Genomic DNA, 22,520 nt, shown 5'->3' with positions numbered 1-22,520 from the left:
AATGCAGCTAACTGGGATAGAAAATACAGCATAGGTGAGGTACAAAATGGAGTCTTTGTGCAATTTTTGCAAAAGAAGAAAATGCTGCCCCAGTCATAGAGAAGGGAGAGAAAGTTTAGACACTAGATGGACTAAAAAGTGATGACGTGGAGGTAGTAGAAAGGCTGGTTGTATATAAAATTGAACTATCATCAGCATCAGAGCAGTTGCATGTGAGGATACTGAGAGAAGTAAGGGACACTAGGCTATCTGCTCCTTATTAATATCTAGACTGCAATACAGTTTGTAGCATTCTTACCCCAGCACTATTAGCAGGGTTGCAACTTTCATGTGCTCAGGTTTTCTAATTAATTTTGTAGCTGTTTTATAGTTTTGTCCTTGAAAATGGGAAGAAAATCAAATTCTCTCTATCTCCTTTTATTTTCACAACAGCAGGGAATAGAAAATGCATAGCCATTTTAATGCACCCAGTAATTCAAAGTTGCAGGCTATTTAGAACACTTCTTTTTCAGTAGCTGGCTTTCTTAAATCTCTAAAAATCTACCTATTTTCAGCTGTTCTACCCTGACACCATGTTCCAAATGCTGTATGTTTAATGGCAATTACAATCTACAGATAAAGACAATTACAACAGAAGTAGAGGTCACATCACTATGGCAAACCAGCATATTTCAGCAAATACCTGTAATGTTTCTCTTTTGTTCCTTTTTAGCAGCATCCCAGAGGTTAATCTTTAATTTCTGAAGATGTTGTGACAATCCTGGAGAGTTGGCAATCCTACTCTTTGTTTAATAATTTCCCTTTATCATTACCACACCCTCCCAACCTACCCTTTCTCAGCATCAATGTTTGATTGATTTTACTTCTGTCAATCAGACTGACATGTTTTCTTTCAAAGGAGCTAAAAGTTGCTATTAATATGCTATTTACAAGAACAATTAAATGGTTCATTAAAACAGCCAAAATAAGAGATCTGATTTACGTTTTTAAAAAAATGCTGAATATGCACAGGCCATTTGGCACATACAGAGGAAATACCATTTTTCTTTTATTCAGTCACAGGCTGAGGGCATCGCTGGGAAGGTCAAGGTTTATTGATAATCCCTAAATGCCCATTGCGCAGTTAAGCATCAACCACATCGCTGTGGGTCTGAAATCACATGTAGGTCAGGCCAGGTAAGGACAGAGGTTTCTTTCCTTAAAGGTTCCCTAGTGAGCCACATGGGGTTTTTCCCAACAAAGGTTTCACTGTTAATACCAGATTTTTAGTTGGGTTCAAATTCCACCATTTGAACCCCCCCAGAATATTAAACAAGTAAAGTAACAAAGAGTTGCAGATGTTGGAAGTCAGATACAAAAATAAATTGCTGGAAAAACTCAGAAACTTATGAAGAAGTGTAACTGGATCTGAAATGTTGACTCTGCTTTCTCTCCACAGGTGCTGCGAGTCTTGCTGAGTTTTTGTTTTTAGTCTCCATAATATCAACTGGGATTCTGGATTAAGTGTTAGCCACAATACTACTAAGCCATCCCTTCCCCTTAGTTTAAGATTTGTAGCCATCTGCAATCCTGAAAAATATTTTACTACCATGATTAGGTAAATAGGATCAGAAGTTGCTGGCAACTGAACAACCTCAGTGTTTTTTTAAAAACACGTTTTAAGTATAACGTCCGATTTGCAATGAAAAACAAACCTCCGCCGTTTTAAAATCCAAATTTTTAGTTTACATAAAAGAAGGAAAGCAGGGCTTTAAAATATGCTTATTGCATTGCAGGTACTTTGGGTAACCTGTTAGCAACAAGACAGTGGGGTGGCTGCTGGTACCTGTAGCAGCGGCGCCCCGCCTTCCGCGTCGCGCGCTGACGCGGCTCCTGCAGCGCGAGCTTCGCCTGTGCCATGCGCGAAAAGTAACCAGAGCGGAAAAAAAAAACCCGATACATTGTTGCCTGGGTCAAGGTATCGACCTGGAGGAGGGGGAAGTACACCGCAGACTGAGAGAAAAACATGCCGAAGGACCATCTGCTGCAGCAGCAAGCGTGGGAAGAGGAGGATTCAATACAGGGCAGGCTCGGCATCAGGGACACCTCGCTGGCCAGGTACCTGGACGGACAGCACTGGCAGCTGAAGAACGAGCTCCGTCAGCAGACAGCCCAGAGTCAGCTGTTCACCCAGCACAGGTAGCCGGCGCAAATACCGGAGACTGACACGGACTAGACGGGCCGCGTCAGCTGACGGAATCCCTTTTCCGGGTTCCGTCGGCTTTCAGATCTTTTGAATGGAGTAGCTCGGAGAACCGTTACGTGACGTTAGAAACCATCTTCCCCTCCCCCTTGCCTTTCCTGCTGCCTTTTCAATCCCATATCCTGTTTTGGGTCATTTTTAAGGATGCGTAGTATGCTGGGAAGTTTGCCCAAATCACTTTTTAAAAAAAAAAGAATTCTGAAAGATGGAGGCCCCGTGAATCTCTGACTTGGAAATTGTAAATGACATGACATTAGTGTCATTCAGGATCCCAGAGATGATCGGTGGAGTTGCAGATTGACAGATCATTTTGCAGATTTGCTAAGCGGATGCCTGTTGGAATGCTGTTGGTTGAAACAGTGCCAATAAGATAGACTTCCTTCTATTTTGACGCTAAATTCAAGATCTATCCAGAACTATTGGGTAATTTTGCCTGGCATTGTGTTGGTATCTGTGCTGACTTGACAGGTCTGATTTTGATTTTTAAGCAGATATTGTCAAAATGAAAATACAATGTCCGCAAGTGCAATTGTTGAATAGTTTCTGGAGGGTCTTGAAATTAGTATTGACAGCTTGTCTGTCTTAGTCAGTGTTGGTGCCCTGGATACTGATCAGTTACTTCATTTCAGACAATAGAAAGTTATTTTGTGGATTTGCAACTGGTTTAATCTTCTCTGACAATAGATTTCTCAGCTGCAGAGGAACACTGCAGGAACAGCAAACATTCATATCAGGGAAGCAAGAGTTACCACAACTAAAACCATTTGTTACACTTGGAGGTTTCGAATATATGACCAGAACCTATGAAAATCCAAGTCTTTTAAGAATACCAGACATGGAGCCGCTTACATTAGTGTTGACCTTTGTGCCTAGGTGGTAATCTAACAAAGTGGATTGCATAGTTGCTGCTGATACCCAAACTTTCATTGATTACCCTTGTGTTTACACATTGGCTCCCTGTGGCAATATCTAAAAGTTACATCCAAATCTTTCAGGAGTGAAAATAGGAAACATTTCTAAAGGCAAATCATCGTGGAAATTTGGATGTCTTACATCATTTGATAATGGATTTAAAATTAAAAGTTTATCTGAAATTGGTGGTATTTTATCCAAAATGTTAAGGAATGTGGGACAATGACAGTTACATGGAATTAAGCATCAGATCAGTCCTGAGCTAACTGAATGGCAAAACAAGCTTGAGGGACCTAATCCTCTTTGTCTGTCTCAAGTAAAATTCGCATGTTATGTTCAGGTTCCTCTATTGTCTCATCCCCCCTATCATTGTTACCACACTGCCCCCAACAAGCTTCTGACATTGACTGTGTTCTTCGGTTCTGATCTCATGAACATTCCCAATTTCCATTGCCCTGTTCTTTGTGCCTTCAGCTGTCTAAGGATTCCTTCTCTAAACCTGTCTGCCTTTTACAATTTCTTTTTCTAAGACACTTCTTAAAACCTACCACCTACAGCTTTTGGTCACTTATCTTAATGGGTGGGATGGAACAGTGGCTCAGTGGTTAGCACTGCTGCCTTACAGTGCCAGGGACCCAGGTTTGATTCCAGCTTTGGGTGACTGCACATTCTCCCCATGTCTGCATTGGTTTCCTATGGTTTCCTCCCACACTCCAAAGATGTGCAGGTCATGCTAAATTACCCATATTGTTATGTGCATTAGTCAGAGGGAAATGGGTCTGGGTGAGTTACTCTTCAGAGGGTTGGTGTGGACTTGTTGGGCCAAAGGGCCTGTTTCCACACTTTAGGGAATCTACTCTAATCTAATATGTGTCAATTTTAATTCATAATTGGTCTTCCAAGGCACTTCAATGTGTTTACTACAATAAAGAAGTTTTTAAAAAAGTAGATAATGGTATAAAAATCAAGTTAGTTAATAAAAGGTGTCAAGTATGGCTCCTGAGTGGTACAGTGTTTAGCACTGCTGCCTCACAGCACCAGGTACCTGGGTTCAATTCCAGCCTTGGTTGACTGACTGTGTGCAGTTTGCATGTTCTCCCTCTGTCCATGTGGGTATCCTCTGGGTGCTCAGGTTTCCTGCCACAGTCAAAAGACATGCAGGTTGAATGGATTGGCCTTGGTAAATTGCCCTGTAGTGTCCAGAGATGGCAGGGTAGATTGATTAGCCAGTCTAAATGTGTGGTTGCAGTGATAAGGTGAAGGTCACTGGGTCTGGATGGGATGCTCTTCAGAGGGCTGAATAGCCTCTTTCCGCACTGGGGGGGATTGTATGATTCTATACATTCTGCAGAATTTTCGTCCACGCTGTTGAAATGAAAATCTATTCCATTACTATGCAAGTGATTTGATTTGATTAGATTAGATTACATTACAGTATGGAAACAGGCCCTTCGGCCTAACAAGTCCACACCGACCCGCCGAAGCGCAACCCACCCATACCCCTACACTTACACCTTACCTAACACTACGGGCAATTTAGCATGGCCAATTCACCTGACCTGCACATCTTTGGACTGTGGGAGGAAACCGGAGCACCCGGAGGAAACCCGGGACATATTGTTCGGACATATTCCTGCAAGCTATGTTTCCTTAAAGGAAGTTGATGGTCTGGTTGTAATGTCAATGGACTACAAATCTAGAGGCCCAGATCATGTTCTAGGGTCATAGACTCAAGTCTCATCATGGCAGCTGAGGGAGTTTAAATTTAGTTATAAAACCTGGAATTGAAAACAGTCTTAGCAATGGTGACCATGATGGACAGCCATTGATTGTTGTAAAGACTCATGTGGATCATTAATATCCTTTTGTTTAGAGAAGGAAGTCTGCTATTTAACCTCACTTGGTCTGATCTGTGTGTGACTCCAGACCCACAGCACAGTGGTTGACTTTTAACTGCATTCGTTTCGGGAGTTATTCCTTCTAACATCTTTGGTGCCCTGCTATTTTCTCACGTGTAATTTGCCTTTTGGTATCATTCTAAAACACACCACCTGAATCCACATGTATACTGACAATCCCCATTGTCATTTCACTTGACCCTGTCAGCGTTTCTGATTTGTGACACCTGGTAGTGGATGCGCAGAAACATCCTCCCGGTGCATACTGGGAAGCTTAAAGCTATTGTTCTCCTTCCCCACCATTGTTCGCTATGATATTTCCATCCCTGGATTTAGCTAGCTTTGGCTCCAGTTACTGACATAGGTAAATTTCAACTACTATTCCATTTGAATTACGGGCGGCACAGTGGCTCAATGGTTAGCACTGCTGCCTCATACTATCAGGGACCGGGTTCGTTTCCAGCCTTGAGCAATTGTCTGTGTGGAGTCTCCTCGTCTCTGTATGGGTTTCCTCCCACAGTCCAAAGATATGCAGGTTAGGTAAATTAGCAATGTTAAATTGTCCACAGTGTTCAGGGATGTGTAGGTTAGGTGCATTAGTCAGGGTAAATGTAGAGTAAAAGGAGAATGGCTCTGGGTGGGTTACTCTACGGAACTTGCTGGGCTGAAGGGCCTGTTTCCACACTGTAGGGATTCTATGTTCTAATATCTTGTCAGGTTTGACTTTCATCCAGTCATTTCTTATCTTTGCAGTCTATCTGTTATATGCTAATGTGATGAAGTGGCAGTAACCTCTCTTAACCACCAGAAATTGCATGGCTGCCCTAATTATGTGTGCTGCACTTGAATGGACTGGCTGCAGCACTGAGAGAGAACAGACATCCCCATGACAAATCTTGTTCCCTAACCACTGAATTCATCCTTCCCCTTAGTTACTGTCCAAGGCTGAACCAGACAGTTCACAACTTCAGTGCTTCATTTGACCATAAGCTGACTTTAAGATGTCATAGTATCTCTAGCATCAAACTCACCTGCCTCAACATTTTAGCATCTCCATCTCAGGCCCTGTTCAGCGCATCCATCATTGATACTGTCATTGTGCCTTTATTATGTTCAAATTTGACTATTCGACTGCTTTCCTGGCAGGAATCTCACTTTTTGTATCCTTCACAATCTTCTATATTCAGCGATCCAAAAGCTGTGCTGCCAATGTCTGAACTCAGCCCTGGGTTCATTTGGCTCTTGGTCTGACAATCAGGATTTTAAAATTCCCTTGGGTTCAACAACCTCTTTGGCTGTTTCTCTTCCTGTCTTTGTAACCTCTCAATCCTCAAAGATACCACTGCTACTCCAATGCTCATTTATGCATCCAGGTTATTTTTTGCTTTGGTAGTCATGCCTACAAACGCAGGGAATCCCTCCCTAATCACTGTGACTTTCTACCTTTCTTCCTCCAATAAATTGCTTAATAAAATCCTGCTCTCTGATTAAGTGCTTGGTCACCAGCCTAAAATTGCCATGTGGCTTGGTGTCAATATTTGACCTTCCTGTATAGTACCTTGGCACCTTTTACGATGTTAAAAGTATAAGGTGAATGTAAGTTGTATACGGGAATAAAAAAGGATAAACAGATGAAAGCTTTGACTGATACAATTATTTTATGCCTTATATGCAGATGTTTGCTGGTATTGAGCTCTAATTTTCTCATGCATTCAACAATTATTTAAGATGTATTAGAATTGTAGGTGTAAAACATACTAATTGTTTGAGAGATTCTACAAGGGGGGATAATATTTGATGGTTAAAAGATGTTGATTTTTGTAATCAATTTTTATTTAGGTATGATCTGAGTCTGGACGAGATGCGGGATTTATCTTCTGAGCGAGTCAAGTTTGTCATAAAGTTACCAACTGTTCAGCAACAGTTGGAAGAACAGGTATTTGCTTGAAAAAAAATCAAACCTATTTGTTTGGTCAAACAGATTGAACGCTGGGTAGAATTAAATGCTTTAAGGTGGGGTTCACATCTACTGGCTGGAACCCGTCGATCGTTTTGGCGAGGCCTGATGCAAAGTAGTAACAATCAGGCACCTGCCTTGTGTCAGAGTTCACCTTGAATGAAGCCTTGTGCAGGGTGGAAAGCCTGTTGGCCAATCAAAGGCTGGCAGCACTCCTATACTTGCAGTGGCACCAGAAGCAATGGAACTTTTACCAGGATTCCAGGTGGGTTCCTGGAGAGAGTTAAGTGGAATGGCATAGGGGTACCAAAAAGGGGATTTCTGGGAAGTGGAATAGAGAAAAAAGGGATCTGGGGAAAAGGGTAACAACTGCCTCCACCAGCCCTTCACGTGTTGGGTCCCTTGATCAGGCACACAGTGCTTAAGTATAAGGTTCACCTCTCCAGTAGGATATGGTCTCAAACTGAGTAGAGATGGGATTGCAATTGTGCTGCATGTTGTGTTCTCAGTTTTGACAGACATGGCACAGTCTTTTGTGCAATACCAAGGAAATGCTTCGTGTTTGAAATGCTGGCTTTTTGGATGAGATGTTAAACTGATGTCCCATCCTGTTCCCTTTAGTGAATGCTAAAAGCAATAGCATTGGAGAAGAGCAGAAGTCCTCTCTTCCGGTGTCTTGACTAATATAAATTCCTGAACTAACATGAGTAAAAATAACTATTATTTAGTAATATTTAATTGCTGTTTGTGAGACTGTTTACTTAAATTAGCTAACATGATTCCTGTAGTTCCACAGTATTTAATGTTGGAAAATGTGCAAACTTCAATAGTGCCTACTTTGGGTAGAGAGCATGGTAACAGAGAGATCTTGGCCTGCAAATGTACAGCTGATAAAACAAATTTGTAAACAGCAAAAAAGTTAAGAGCGTATGGAATTCTGGGTTATAATTAGAGTTTTGATTGAAAACTAACTTACTGACAACATATTCAAAGCATGGTTACAAAAGGCAGAGAAAAAAATTGCAAGATGATTTAGATTAGCATTGCAATTGGACAGAAATGTAACAAATTAATTTTATCTTGAGCCATGGGGATTACAGCATAGCTCAAACCATTTTGGAACAAAAGCATATGATAAATAGGACTGAATTAAGATGGAACAGTCTAGGTCTGGAAGAATAAAAATATATCACTTTCCATGTCTTGGTGGAGCCATAAGTGAAGCTAAAGGATAGTGAATGTTATAGTTGTAAGGTGTCAAATTCAAATGTATAGAAGGTAAGTTGACACTCTTTTCAATTGTTACCTTGACTCAGTGAAAGTACTCAACTTTGATTTAAAATGTCATTTGTCTCCTTACCAAATCGTAAGTACATGATCAAAACTGATACTTCAGCTCAGTAAAACATTTTAGAAAAAGCAGAAAGTTCACCTGATATCTCAATCCATGCCACCCTCAAAAATGGGTTAGATATTATTGTGCATAAATTGGCCAAAATGACAGTATTGACATAATTTCAAGGTCAGGAGAATGTGAAGACTGCAGATGTTGGAGATCAGAGTCAAAAAGTGTGGTGCTGGAAAAACATATAGGTCAGGCAGCATCCGAGGAGCAGAAGAATCGACATTTTGGGCAAAAGCCCTTCATCAGGAATGTGAGGTTGGGTGCCCAAGGGCGCTGAGAGATAAGTGAGAGAGAGGTGGAGTTGGGGGGAAGGTAACTTGGAAGGAGATAGATAAATGAAAGTGGGGCATGATGGTGATAGGTCAGAGAGGAGGATGGAGCGGATAGGTGGGAAGGAAGATGGACAGGTAGGACAGTTCAAGAGGGTGGTGCTGAGTCATTGGTTAGCTGTGAAGCACCTGGGATTGTTTTACACAGAAACTTAGGTTAGTTTATAATGTACTAGTCAGATCATATTTAGAATGGTCTGTAGCTGAAAACCTGTGCTTAAGAGGTTTCTTTTTAAAAGGTTATTCATCCTAATCTAGAACATTGTCCTCTATTTTAAATGCCTGAATCTTTCTGACCCAAAGGTTGAGTGTATGATTGCCTTCTAAGCCTCCATCTGTGTTACATGATAACTATGTGGGCTCCTCTCTAGTCTTCACTCACCCACCTATTTTACAAACATGAATTTGTTCCATGGGATTTATGCTATTTTGACTTAAAAAAAACTGAATTCATGTTGCCTCTTCTTTTAGATAGAAAAGAAAAAGCACTGTGTCAATAAAAGTCTGGCAATTGGAGAGGTACTTTCCACAGCTGACCTCACGACTGGAGTAAAGGTAAAGATTAAAGGGAAAACTTTGCAAAGCAATTTGGATAGAATTCTGTTTTTGTAACTTTCAGAGGTTGAGAAGAATAGCACTGTTGCCTGAAACTAGATTAAAACATGAGTGACAAAGGGGTCAAAGTTTATGCTCTTGGGAATAGATGAAGAAAGGGGAGGAGGCTCATGTAAAATGTAAACACTGATTGATGTACTGGAATAAACTACTAGTTTCTGTACTGTATTTTCTATGTTTAAAACAAAAATAATTGTGCATTGCATATTTTGCGATATGTATTAAAAGTCCTAGCTTAGTATGTTTCATCACTTGCTTAAAGAACAGATCTGAGTTGCATTGGCAAAAAAGGCATTTTGACTTGAGTGGGAGAAAAGTTGTGCGTTTAGTGATGGGAGCGATGAAAAGGATCAGGTGGAAATTGTGGAGGGAAGTGGGGAGTAAAGATAACTCTGGAGCAATTGCAAGAGCTGAGGAATGGGCAAAGCTTGTAGGGATTAATATCTGGTCAAAAGGCCATTTTTCTTTTCAATCCGAAATTAATTTTTGACCAATGACCATCTGCTGTGGAGATCAAGTTTTGATTACCTCAACAAGAAGGAAGGATATCATAGTCTAGAAGAGGGTGTCTTAGAGAAATTTTATGTGTGATAACAGCTGTTGGGGAACTTCAGTTATATGGATAGCCTGGGTTTTTCACTTTAGAGTAGAAACAGTTAAGAGAAATTTAATCAAATTGTTCAAAATTATAAATAATTTGGTGAGAGTCAATAGGATAACTTGTTTCAATTGGAGATTATGACCTGGGATATACTGTCTGAAAGGAAGACTGAAGTTGGTTCAAAAGTACCAGAAGAGAACTGAGTGAATCCTTAAAGGGGAAAAAAGGCTTATGTAGAAAGAGTAGGGAGAGGGACTAACTTGATATTAACATAGGATATGAAGGCCATATAGTACAGGAACAGGCTACTTGCCCTAGACAGTCTTATACTCCACTTGAGCCTTATCCCATCTATCTTCTTGGGAATCTGTCATCATAATCCTCTGTATCCTTCTCTCTATTGTACTTGTTTAACTTCTCCTTTAATTCATCTATTCTGTTTGCTTCAACTTCTCTTTGTTTTAATGAGTTCCACATGATCACCACTCTTTCCTGCAGAAGTTTGTTTTGAATTTCCTATTGGGCTTTTTGGTGGCTGTCTTACATTGGATTTAGAGAGAATATTGTCTTTTGTGGAAAGAGTATAATTAGAGGTTGTCAATCTGCCAAAACCTATTATTATTTTAAATATCTTGATGAAGTAGACCCTCGGTCTTTTCTTCAAAAGAAAAGAGACTCAGTCTGTGAATCCTTTTCTGATAATGTATGCCCTTAATTTCCTGATATCATTCTTGTAAATATTGCCTGCATACTTGTTAGTATTTCTGTATCCTTTTTATAAAAAGCTGACCAGGAGCATGCAAAGTACTTCAAAGGCAGAATCTTCCTGTTCCTGTGTTAGTGAGATGGGTGATGACATGGGAAAATAAATGGGTAGTTAGCTCTGGCAAGGTCCTTATCCCCCTTTTCTTGTCACCACACTAGGTAAGTTCTGCATGAGAAAGTCTATTGAGGATCTCCCCAACCTGCTATCAAATAAGGATGAGTAACTGCAAAACTTTAAAAAAATTATTGCAATTTAAAATCACTGAGGGCGTTTCAACCCATTACATATCCAGTAGTCTGCTCTGAAGACTTTGTTCACATTTGACAGCTGAGACAAATTTCGCTGTAGCAGTTGAGATAATTGACAGTATTCTGGAACAATCAACAAATTCCTAAATAACACTAACATGAGTTTTGTGCTATGTTCTAATATCAACTGATCCTTTAAAAAAAAGATTCTGAATCTACAGTTTTTCCAAAAATCAATCAGTTCTTCCTTTGGCTATACCCTATCTAGAATTAGAATTAGATTTATTGTCACATGTACTCAAATGCAAAAGTACAGGAGTACAGTGACAAGTGGACAAACTCCCCATTCCCAGTGTCATCTTGGGTAGAAAGGTATCAAGGTACAAAATCTTAGGTACCAAATATAGAACAAAAAAGAATACAGTTGCAAGTTCAACATTGCAGTCCTTCTATAGCCATTGGCCTGCAGTTGCTCCACTCTGGGCTTTCCCCACGAGGGTATGTTCTCCCAATGCTGGGCTGAGTCCCTCATGGCCAATTGCCATCCAGGCTTGCCATCCACTTCACTGACATCTGAAATCTATTCATTACTTTGAAATAGGTTGTTTAAAGACAAAAGACTAACAAATGGATGAAAACATTACTCTGCATGCCTTCAGTAGTGAAGGTAATTACTAATATCGGTTGATGCATGTGTCCTGTAAAACTCTGAATCTTAAGAAACAACTTCAGGAGAGGAATTGCAGAATTGAACCTGTTTCCACCAGACTTTCATTCTAAACCCAACTCACATGACGAATAAAATATCTTTTCTCTCTTTGTATGTGCTTTTTCTTGTTCTGCAAATCACTTTAAATCTGCTTCTTAATGGGGTGTAGGTTTGCTCGCTGAGCTGTAGGTTTGATATCCAGACGTTTTATTACCTGACTAGGTAACATCATCAGTGGCGACCTCCAAGTGAAGCGAAGCGGTTGTCTCCTGCTTTCTATTTAGATGTTTGTCCTGGATCCAGGAGAAAGATATAAATAGAAAGCAGGAGACAACCGCTTCACTTCACTTGGAGGTCGCCACTGATGATGTTACCTAGCCAGGTAATAAAACATCTGGATATCAAACCTACACCCTAAACCTCAACCTGAGCTACAAACCTTCACAAACCTCTGCTTCTTAATGCTTTACTTTCTCCCTACCCACTTTGTCCACACTCTCATTGTTTTGAAAACTTCTATTAATCTTTCCTCAGCCTGCTCTCCAAGGAATACAGTCCAAATTTTCCAATCTATGCTCATGAGTGAAGTCACTCATCCCTGGAGGCATTCTTGTAAATCTCTTCTGTACTCAGTAAAAGAAGACAAGGTGTTAAAAAGAAAAGATTGGCCTTGTGTTATGACTGATATTGGAGGAGTGCATTGATTCCTTTCTGGTGTCACTCCTGCAGTGGTCATGACAGATCAAATTTTATCACAGTGGTGATATGGCCAATTATATTATTTTAAATGGTTTAGTATCTTAAATAATTCAGTGAGGTTTCGTTCATCAACAAAGAATAACTAATACATTTGCAAGAAACACTGCAACAACTCAGCAAAGCTCCTCAGAGAGCAAGTTCCAAACCCACGATCACTACCACCTGTATGGACAAGGGCAGCAGGTATACACCACATCTACCAATTTTCTTCCAAAGCACACACCATCCTTACTTGGAAATGTATTGCTGTTCTTTCACAGCTGCTAGGTCAAAATCCTGGTAGCTATTTCCTGAATATGCATTGTGGGTATACCTACACCAAATTAGCTGCAGTGGTTCAAGAAAGCAGCTCACCAGCAATCTTCATCAGGGCAATTAGTGATGAGGAATAATTGCTGGCTTAGCCAGTGACACCCACGTGTCATGAAAGAAGAACTGAATAAAAATAAACACAAATAATAAACATATGTTCCTAAAGTAACAGGCAGTTTTAACTGATACCAATAAACCTCCTGCTCAGGGAGGACATGCATTCATACATCATTGAACATTGTCTTAGTCCATTGATTTCTTTCTCCCCAGTGAAACTTACGGTAATTATTCATCTTTAGCATTAATTCACATTGTTAAAAGCAGCATAATTCAACTTTAATTTTAATGCCTGTTATCAACCAACCCTGGTTGGAAGGTGTTAGGATCAGAAATTAGAGTCGGTCCTTTCAAGAGGGAAGGTAGAAAATGCTTCTACTTGCAAAGGGGAGGAGAAATTTGTAACTCACTTCTGCAAATGAAAATTGTTTCTAGACTGGTAAATTTAAATTTGAGATTGGCCGTGTTTTTGTTACTCAGAAGTATTAAAGGGTGTTGAGTAAGGATGCAAAATCAACCACAATCTCATTAAGTGGTGGAACAGCCTCTAGAAGCCAAATACACTCAACTATATACTGAACTTCACAAAGTATATTCCAGAACTAAAGTAGCAAGACCCAAAGATCAGGCAATAAGTCCATAAATTGCTCTGATTACCAGTGTAAACTGTTCTTTGAAGCTAGAATTGTCTCTTAATTTAATTTGAAAAGAAACCCATTTTAATAAGTGTCATTCTTCATTAAAAATTAAAACTGAAACTCAGCAATGTACAAATTAAGGCCTTGACCAGTTTTCTGTTTGGACAATGTAACTGACCAGTAATTCAATCATGAGGTCAAGAACACCAGAATGAACATTACACTTTCCAATCAATTTAATTAATCATTGCATGAAAAAGGTCAAACACCGTAAGGATGACTGACAAACTTGCAAAGTGCATAGTGGCAATCAGTCTCACAGGCAGAGTGATGACTAAACACTGTACACTCACAAAGTACGTCATTTCCATGTGAATGGCCTGCTCCTGCTCCTAGTTTCCATGTTTTTATGATAGTATTTTGTGTAAATTAGAATTTTCTCTCAAAGAAAATTTTGGCACTGAAGTTTTCTTCCCTGCAGGACGCCAAATTACAGGAGTTACAAACTGCAGCATGGGTGAGCTTTTGACTTAATCAAAACCCAATCACTTAAAGAGTAAAAATGTGACTCTACATATTGTGACCCTACATATTGTGGGCGGCACGGTGGCGCAGTGGTTAGCACTGCTGCCTCACAGCGCCAGAGACCCGGGTTCAATTCCCACCTCAGGCGATTGACTGTGTGGAGTTTGCACCTTCTCCCCGTGTCTGCGTGGGTTTCCTCCGGGTGCTCCGGTTTCCTCCCACAGCCCAAAGATGTGCAGGTCAGGTGAATTGGCCATGCTAAATTGCCCGTAGTGTTAGGTAAGGGGTAAATGTAGGGGTATGGGTGGGTTGCGCTTCGGCGGGTCGATGTGGACTTGTTGGGCCGAAGGGCCTGTTTCCACACTGTAATGTAATCTAAAAAAAATTTGAATAAGTTTCAAGAAACAGTAGGAAAATCAAAACTGTCATCCTTGGGCTCAGGAGAGACTCGGAACACAAGAAGAGACATATTAGACTTAAATCATTAATTCTATTGCTTTCATTACAATGCTGCCAGATCTGTCACGCTTTTCAAGCATTTAATGTTTTCCTTTCCAGAAACCATTTGATAAGGCAGTACAAGTAAGGTAGTTGCAGAAGAACAGAGCTCATGATATAGGCACACTGAATGAAGAAGAAGTTTGGCTAGCTAGTAGGATGTAGAGAGTATAAGACCAAAAGATATAGGGGCAGAAGCATTCAAACATCCAGTCTGATATGCAAGTCAATGAGATCATAGTTGTTTTGATGATCCCCCAATTCTTCTGCCTTTTCCCTATTACCCCCGATTCCCTCACTGTTTAAAAATCTACCTATCTCAGCTTTGAATATACTTAATGACCCAGTCTGCCATCCCCCTGTGGTAAAGAATTCCACAGATTCATGACCCAATGAGAGAAAAACATCTTCCTCATCTCTGTCTTAAATGGGTGATCCCTTACTTGAGATTATGCCCCCTGACCCTAGACTCTCCCAAAGGGGAAGCAATCTCACTGCATTAATCAAAGTTGTATGATCTGCAAACCCCCACTACAGGCGTTTTGTGTGGATCATCTTGGTTTGCAACAAACCCCACGTGCTGCAGCATTCCTCCCAATCTCTATTGTGTATTGTTTCAGTTCTTAATTAAATCACATTAGTATTTCTGCTCTTAACCTTTGAAAATTACCTATTCTTAACACTGTATTGTTACTATTGTCTTTTATAATCAGACTCCTATCAGTTTTGTACCTAACAGGCTTTTTTTCAAGAAAAAGTGAAAAAAGATCAGAGACCTAAGTACAAAATGAAGACCCTATTTTTATATTAAAGACTAGAAATACTCATCAATATTATTTACCAATCAGCTGCTTTGTTTAAGCAAAGGTAACTAAGTGTCTCTTCTTCCTCCACTAAATTCTTTGAGATGCTCAATTCCATCATCGTGCTCCCACGAGGCGGTTGAACAGTTCATCCACTTTACCAACACGTTCCACCCCGACCTCAAATTTACCTGGACCGTCTCAGACTCCTCCCTCCCCTTCCTAGACCTCTCTATTTCTATCTCGGGCGACCGAATCAACACGGACATTTACTATAAACCAACCGACTCCCACAGCTACCTAGACTACACCTCCTCTCACCCTGCCCCCTGTAAAAACGTCATCCCATATTCCCAATTCCTTTGTCTCCGCAGCATCTGCTCCCAGGAGGACCAGTTCCAAAACCGTACAACCCAGATGGCCTCCTTCTTCAAAGACCACAATGTCCCCCCAGACATGATCGGCGATGCTCTCCACCGCATCTCCTCTACTTCCCACTCCTCCGTCCTGGAGCCCCGCCCCTCCAATTTCCACCAGGACAGAACCCCACTGGTCCTCACCTACCACCCCACTAACCTCCATATACATCGTATCATCCGTCGTCATTTCCACCACTTCCAAACAGACCCCACCACCAGGGATATATTTCCCTCCCCTCCCCTATCAGTGTTCCGAAAAGACCACTCCCTCCGTGACTCCCTCGTCAGGTCCACACCCCCCCACCAACCCAACCTCCACTCCCGGCACCTTCCCCTGCAACCGCAAGAAATCCAAAACTTGCGCCCACACCTCCCCCCTTACTTCCCTCCAAGGCTCCAAAGGATCCTTCCATATCCGTCACAAATTCACCTGCACCTCCACACACATCATCTATTGCATCCGCTGTACCCGATGTGGCCTCCTCTATATTGGGGAGACAGGCCGCCTACTTGCGGAACATTTCAGAGAACACCTCTGGGACACCTGGACCAACCAACCCAACCACCCTGTGGATCAACACTTCAACTTCCCCTGCCACTCCCCCAAGGACATGCAGGTCCTTGGACTCCTCCATCGCCAGACCATAGCAACACGACAGCTGGAGGAAGAGCGCCTCATCTTCCGCATAGGAACCCTCCAACCACAAGGGATGAACTCAGATTTCTCCAGTTTCCTCATTTCCCCTCCCCCCACCTTGTCTCAGTCCCAACCCTCAAACTCAGCACCACCTTCCTAACCTGCAATCTTCTTCCTGACCTCTCCGCTCCCACTCCCACTCCGGCCTATCACCCTCACCTTAACCCCCTTCCACCTATCGCATTTCCAACGCCCCTCCCCCCTGCCTTTTATCTTAGCCCGCTTGGCACACCTTCCTCATTCCTGAAGAAGGGCTCATGCCCGAAACGTCGATTCTCCTGCTCCTTGGATGCTGCCTGACCTGCTGCGCATTTCCAGCATCACATTTTCAGCTCAACTCCATCATTCCATTGTACGTTGCTCTCACAAGTGTACTGAGTGCACTGAGTTGCCTATTTATATATGTACCCTGGACAAAGAGCATACCTCAGTCAAATAATGAGAATCCAGTCTAGTTTTAGCTAGTTATTAATAAAGCTGTCATTTCAGTGCACTTTTTGAAAGTTAGTCTACTCAAAGCTCACAACTTCAGAATTTTAAACTTTAGATTTCAACTTCAATGCCAACTATAAATTACAATCTATAAATTGCACAAATTAAAAACTTAGATACTTTCTTATTCAGCAAATGTTTGTGTCTAACCAGTATTCACTTATTCCTTTTAATTTAGGTAGCTTTTCATTTCTTTTTCAGACCTCACTATATCACAGCAGTAACTTGAAGCATTGAAGGAAAGCAGAAAGTTAACTTATTGTATTAACTCCTAAATAGAGTCTTCATCTTGCTGGTTGGCCCAGAGTGGAATTGATGAAATTATGAGAATTTATTAACCTAAGTTGAGAAGGTAGACTTGAGAAAAAGATCAATTGCACTAAATGAACATTAACATCTTTCCATATATCCATTTTTATTGCTCTGTCATCCTCTTTTGCTCCTCACTCAAGATTGATTGCTGAAGTGAGAATTTGAGGTTCTGGAACTACTCTGGCCAATGTGAACCAATTGCCTATTTCACCTGTATTGCTGACTTAATCAGAAAACCATTAGTGCTGAAAATGTGTCTAATTGTGTTAATCTTGCTTCTCTTCCTGTTCCTGCCCTGCAGATGGGTGTGGTCTGTTGGTTGTTTGGTGGGGCAATAATTAACCTCGGAAGCAAAGAGCACATTGAAAAGTGGTTTCAACCCCTAAAGGTATGTTATGCTATATATACCTAAACAAGCTACTCTATTATATGTTTTACACAACCAATTTGCTGACCAATTCAGTTTTTTAAAAATTGAATATTTGAAAATCTCGCATGCATCAGGTATTTATGAAGCAACCAGCTCCATGATTTCTGCTTGTTTATTTGTTGTCTAGGGTTTTCCAATTGCGATCTAGAGGGCTGATTTAGGGAGGCAGTGGCATAGTGGCCTTTTCACTGGACCAGTTTTCCAGAATGTTCTGGGGACATAAGTTCAAACCCACCACGACAGATGGTGAACTTGAATAAAAAGCTTGCGTAATGATGACATGTAACTATTGTTGATTGTCATTAAACCCACTAGGTTTGCTAATGTTCTTTAGTGAGGGATATCCACCAACCTTACCTAATCTGGTCAGTATATGATTCCAGACCCAAAGCAATGTGGTGGATCCCTAAATGGCTTCTGGGTAATTATGGATGGGCATAGCCAGTGATGCCCATATCACATGAACAAATGAAAATTAATTCCATTGTTTAATTTAGCAAAGGCCCACTTATTTCAAAATAAGTTGATTTACTTCACTATCCTGTTGCAATGTCCTTTAATTTTCCCATATTTCTTTTTTTCCCACTGAATCCATTTACACAGCGTTAATTTTCTGAAATGTTACTGTACGTTTTGAATGTTTTTCATTTTACCCAGAAATGATTCATATGATCGTTTAATGTCGTTTTTAGATTTTAAAGGTTTTGATGGGGAAGACAGTCCTGAACACACCACATACATTTTCTTTATCCGGAATATGTTTAGATAATTAAAATGACTTACATTTATAACTCCTGCTTGTAGGTACCGCTCTGGTTTGTCCACAAGCTGCATCCTTAATTTTATGTTGTTCTTGTGATGATATTAACGCGTACTCCTGTAATAGTCCTCTTGCTAGTGAGCTGCTTAAATCAAAGAGAATCCATTTGGAATATTTCTTTATTCAGTCCTATGCTACAATATTGGCTCTGGTTTAATATTACTATTCATCTTTTATATTTCTCTAGAAAGTCACTAAACAGATTATCTGGTCATTTCATAGTGATGTTCTGGAACCTTGCTGCGTAAAAATTGACTTGACTTGATTTGATTTAATTTATTATTGTCACATTTACCGTGATACAGTGAAAAGTTTTTCATGCTATCCAGACAAATCATAACTTACTTAAATGCATCAAGTAAAAGAACAGCATGCAGAATATAGTGTTGCAGCTACAAAAACGATGCAGAGATAGATCAACTCTGATCCAGGAGAGGTCTGTTCATTAGTCTGATAATAGCTGGGAAGAAGCTGTTCTTGAATCTGTTGGTATGTGTTTTAAAACTGCCACAATTCCTACATTATCTCAGTGATTACTCTTCGATACAAGAACATTATTGACTATGAAGTGCTTTGGGAAGAATAATATTCATGAAGGCATTACAGAGGAACCTCGATTATCCGAAGGACAAAGCGTGGGAGTATTTTGTTTGGTTAATCGAATTCTGGATAATCGAATGCCGGATAACATAGTTTAGCCGAGCATCTGACTTTGCAATCTTGCCGGAGAATCCAATTATTCGAATACTCAAATGCCGGATAATCGAGGTTCCTCTGTATACAAATGCAGGTTTTCCTGTCCTAATGAGTTGTCCTACATAACACTGTTCAATGTGTATTACTCTTCTGGATTTAGTTGAAGCCTATTTTAATGAATACAAGGTTAAAAATCACAAAACACCAGGTTATAGTCCAACAGGTTTATTTGGAAGCACTAGCTTTTGGAGCACTGCTCCTTCGTCAGGAGGCAGTGGAGTATGAGATCATAGGACACAGAATTTATTTGCGATAAATCCATGTTTATAGCGGCATGGTGCTCAGTGGTTAGCACTGCTGCCTCACAGCGCCAGCGACCCAGGTGCGATTCCCACCTCAGGTTACTGTCCGTGTGGAGTTTGCACATTCTCCCCATGTCTGTGTGGGTTTCTTCCGGGTACTCCGGTTTCCTCCCACAGTCTAAAAATGTGCTGGACAGGTGAATTGTCCATGCTAAATTGCCCATTGTGTTTGGTGCATTAGTCAGGGATAAATATATGATAGGGGAATGGGTCTGCATGGGTTACTGTTCGGCGGGTTAGTGTGGACTTGTTGGGCCGAAGGGCCTTTTTCAATATTGTAGGGAATCTAACCTAATCTAATCAACTACTTACAGACATTTGGAAAAAGCCAATTAATAACATTTTTTCCATGATCTGGATATTGAAATAAATATTAACCACAAGTATCTAGATATCAAAGTATAAGGTTCATTGGAGGGACCAGTGTATTGGTGTGGTAGCAAGGAGGTATGAGCGATGATACTACCTCAGAAAAGTAAACTCCTTTTGAGCAGATCCACATATAAATTTCTTTTATATGGCTATACATGTCATTGTTGTTCTTATGGGATGTTTCTCTTGCTACTGTAGTCTGAGGGGGAAAAAGAAAAGTAGACTTTCTTTTTAAGAGAACAGAGATTATTGACCGGGTTGAAAGGGTATTTGATGAATCGACATTTCTTGGTGAAATCTGAAGAAGGCTTTTGGCAAAAGTAGGGTCATGAACAATGAGAATCATTCCTTGACCTATGTTTACCATTTGGATGCATTCAGGGAAATGGCTACGATCTCTCAGATGCAGGTTCCTGAACTTATCTGTACCCTTCTCTGGAAGAACATTGAACAGCAGTTGAGAATTTACATTCATCTGGGACTCACTGGCTAATTTAATACATTGAAATAATTTTTAATATGTTTTAATTAAGGCTAGACCTCAGTATTATGGTGATTTTCTTTCTTTTAATTTAATTATTAATTTTAATGTAATTTTTGAATTAATGAGCAATGACCCTGAAATGAATTTCTGCCGAAACAAGAAAGTGAAATTGAAATTTATTTATATATAGGAGGGTTTAATTGCCAGTCCTGACCTAATTGAAGTCCTGTTGGTTTTTCACATTCTGGTTTGTTTTCAATTTGATGACTCGAGTCCATTATTTTTTGTTTTTGTTTATATGTTCAGAAGTGATAGCTGAATGGCTTTCCCATCACCAAGTCTCCGTGTATTTGTTTTGTTTTTAATGATTGACTGCCACCAGTAAAGCCTGTGCAACCAACTGGAAATGCTCGAAATGTCGATTCTCCTGCTCCTTGGATGCTGCCTGACTGGCTGCGCTTTTCCAGCAACACAGTCTCAAGTCTGTAACCGGCAATGCAAACCATCAAAAGTGAGAGAGGGGTAGAGATAACATGAAGGGGCTAAATCAAAATGGAGTTGGAGAGGGGTAATAAAACAATGAATCCCCAGCAGTGGCAACCTCTTTCTAAAAGCATCAAGTGCTTTGGTGGATACAGTGTATTCCCACTCCAAGGGCACTCGGGCAGGAATGTAACCACAGAAGACTGGTGCTCTTGTTTGATTGTTTGCACACATGTTGGCTTACATTTCCTTGGTTCAACAATTTTCATGTTCTTTACTTTTCCACGTCTTAATTTTGTTTTAAGTATCCTGTCCTGCTTAACCTCTTTCATCCTTACCGCCGGCACACCTAAAGAACGCTTGACTTCTTTTCAGGTTGTCTGTTCTTCTGTTTAACATGGAAAATTAGAATTAAAAGAAGGAACCATATGATTGACTGACTGATTTTACAGCAGTTGTTAGCTTTGTGCAGTTTTTTTTGTTTTGAGGATCATCTTGTTTTACAGCTCTGTTCACAAAATTAGACAAAGCACAAGACCATTTCAGTACACATTTGCAAAGGTCTGCTTAGAGCAGCAGAGTATTAAAAATGCATCCTGGCTGACTAGCATTTGTTAGCTTGCCTTAGTGAGTATGTGTCTTGCCTCTGTGTGGCTGAGTTAGAGCGTGCACACCAGATGACTGAGAGCATGGTATCCATTTAGGTGAAAGAACATGTGGGAATGAGTAAAGGTAGCATTTGGGGATATAAAGAAATCTGGAGGATCAAGGCTATTAAGGGATTTAAACATGCAAAGGAAAATTTATATTTTATTATTTGTTAGCAATACAGCAAAGCTATCAAAGTCACAATACATGATGAGTATTTATTTTCTCATTCAATTGAAGTGAAAATCATCTTTACTACCTATGCTACTTAACTCTGTGATCTGCCTGTATTGCTCGCAAGACAAAGCTTTTCACTGTGCCTCGGTACATGTGACAATAGATTCAATTCCATTCGATTCAATTCAATTGGAATATATTACAAACTGCATTTGAAGCTAAACTACTTATGCAATGCCTTTTGTTTCTCTCCCTAATCAAATTGTAGGACTTAAAATTTACTGGAATGTTTGCAATGACAGAACGTGGACATGGTAGTAATGTGAGAGGCATCCAGACCCAAGCAACATATGATCCAACAACAAAGGTAATCAATGAAGTGATGCTGGGATCTTTCAGCCAAGAAATTAAAATATAGTGGTTTTAGGGAGCTTCATTCTAGAAAGTAAATAGAAACAATGTATATGTTATATCAATTAGTTATTTTTAATTCGAAGGCCACAGCTGATGAGTGGTATATTTAAGTATTTTGAACATTTTCCACTTCATTGCTGCATGAACTGTGGGGAAAGAAAGAAATCGTCATGTTTTGGCTAATTAAACATCGGTGCAATGCAGGCTTAATCTGTTATGAGTATAAAAATATGAATTGTACTTATGAGTGAGTTATCTCCAAAACCATCTTTGCCCATGCTTTTTATAATCCATGAGACATAGGTGGTAATCCTCAACTTCACTTTCCCATCTATTCCCATAACCCTTGATTTTCTTCATTGATTAAAAATCTGTCCATTTTGGTTTGGAATATACTTAACAACATAGCTTTGACAGCCCTTTGCAGTAAAGAATTCCAT

At 40.2% G+C, this 22,520-nt stretch overlaps 1 protein-coding gene across 1 annotated transcript in view; it reads left to right on the top strand.

Moving 5' to 3' along the window:
- Positions 1-1,723: 1,723 nt before the first annotated feature.
- Positions 1,724-22,520, top strand: part of acoxl (acyl-CoA oxidase like) — a 397,595-nt gene continuing 376,798 nt past the window's right edge. Inside the window, exons 1-5 of the mRNA XM_043687180.2 lie at positions 1,724-2,178; positions 6,892-6,988; positions 9,215-9,298; positions 17,496-17,582; positions 21,935-22,033. Of these exons, the coding sequence (XP_043543115.1) occupies positions 2,006-2,178; positions 6,892-6,988; positions 9,215-9,298; positions 17,496-17,582; positions 21,935-22,033 (540 nt within the window). The 5' untranslated portion in view covers positions 1,724-2,005. The remainder of the gene's footprint in view (positions 2,179-6,891; positions 6,989-9,214; positions 9,299-17,495; positions 17,583-21,934; positions 22,034-22,520) is intronic.

Source organism: Chiloscyllium plagiosum, unplaced genomic scaffold (genome assembly GCF_037043375.1).
Source record: "Chiloscyllium plagiosum isolate Xiang-an unplaced genomic scaffold, Cpla_swu_hap1 HiC_scaffold_3, whole genome shotgun sequence".
Lineage (NCBI taxonomy): Eukaryota > Metazoa > Chordata > Chondrichthyes > Orectolobiformes > Hemiscylliidae > Chiloscyllium > Chiloscyllium plagiosum.
This window is presented reverse-complemented; position numbering and strand designations above follow the sequence as displayed.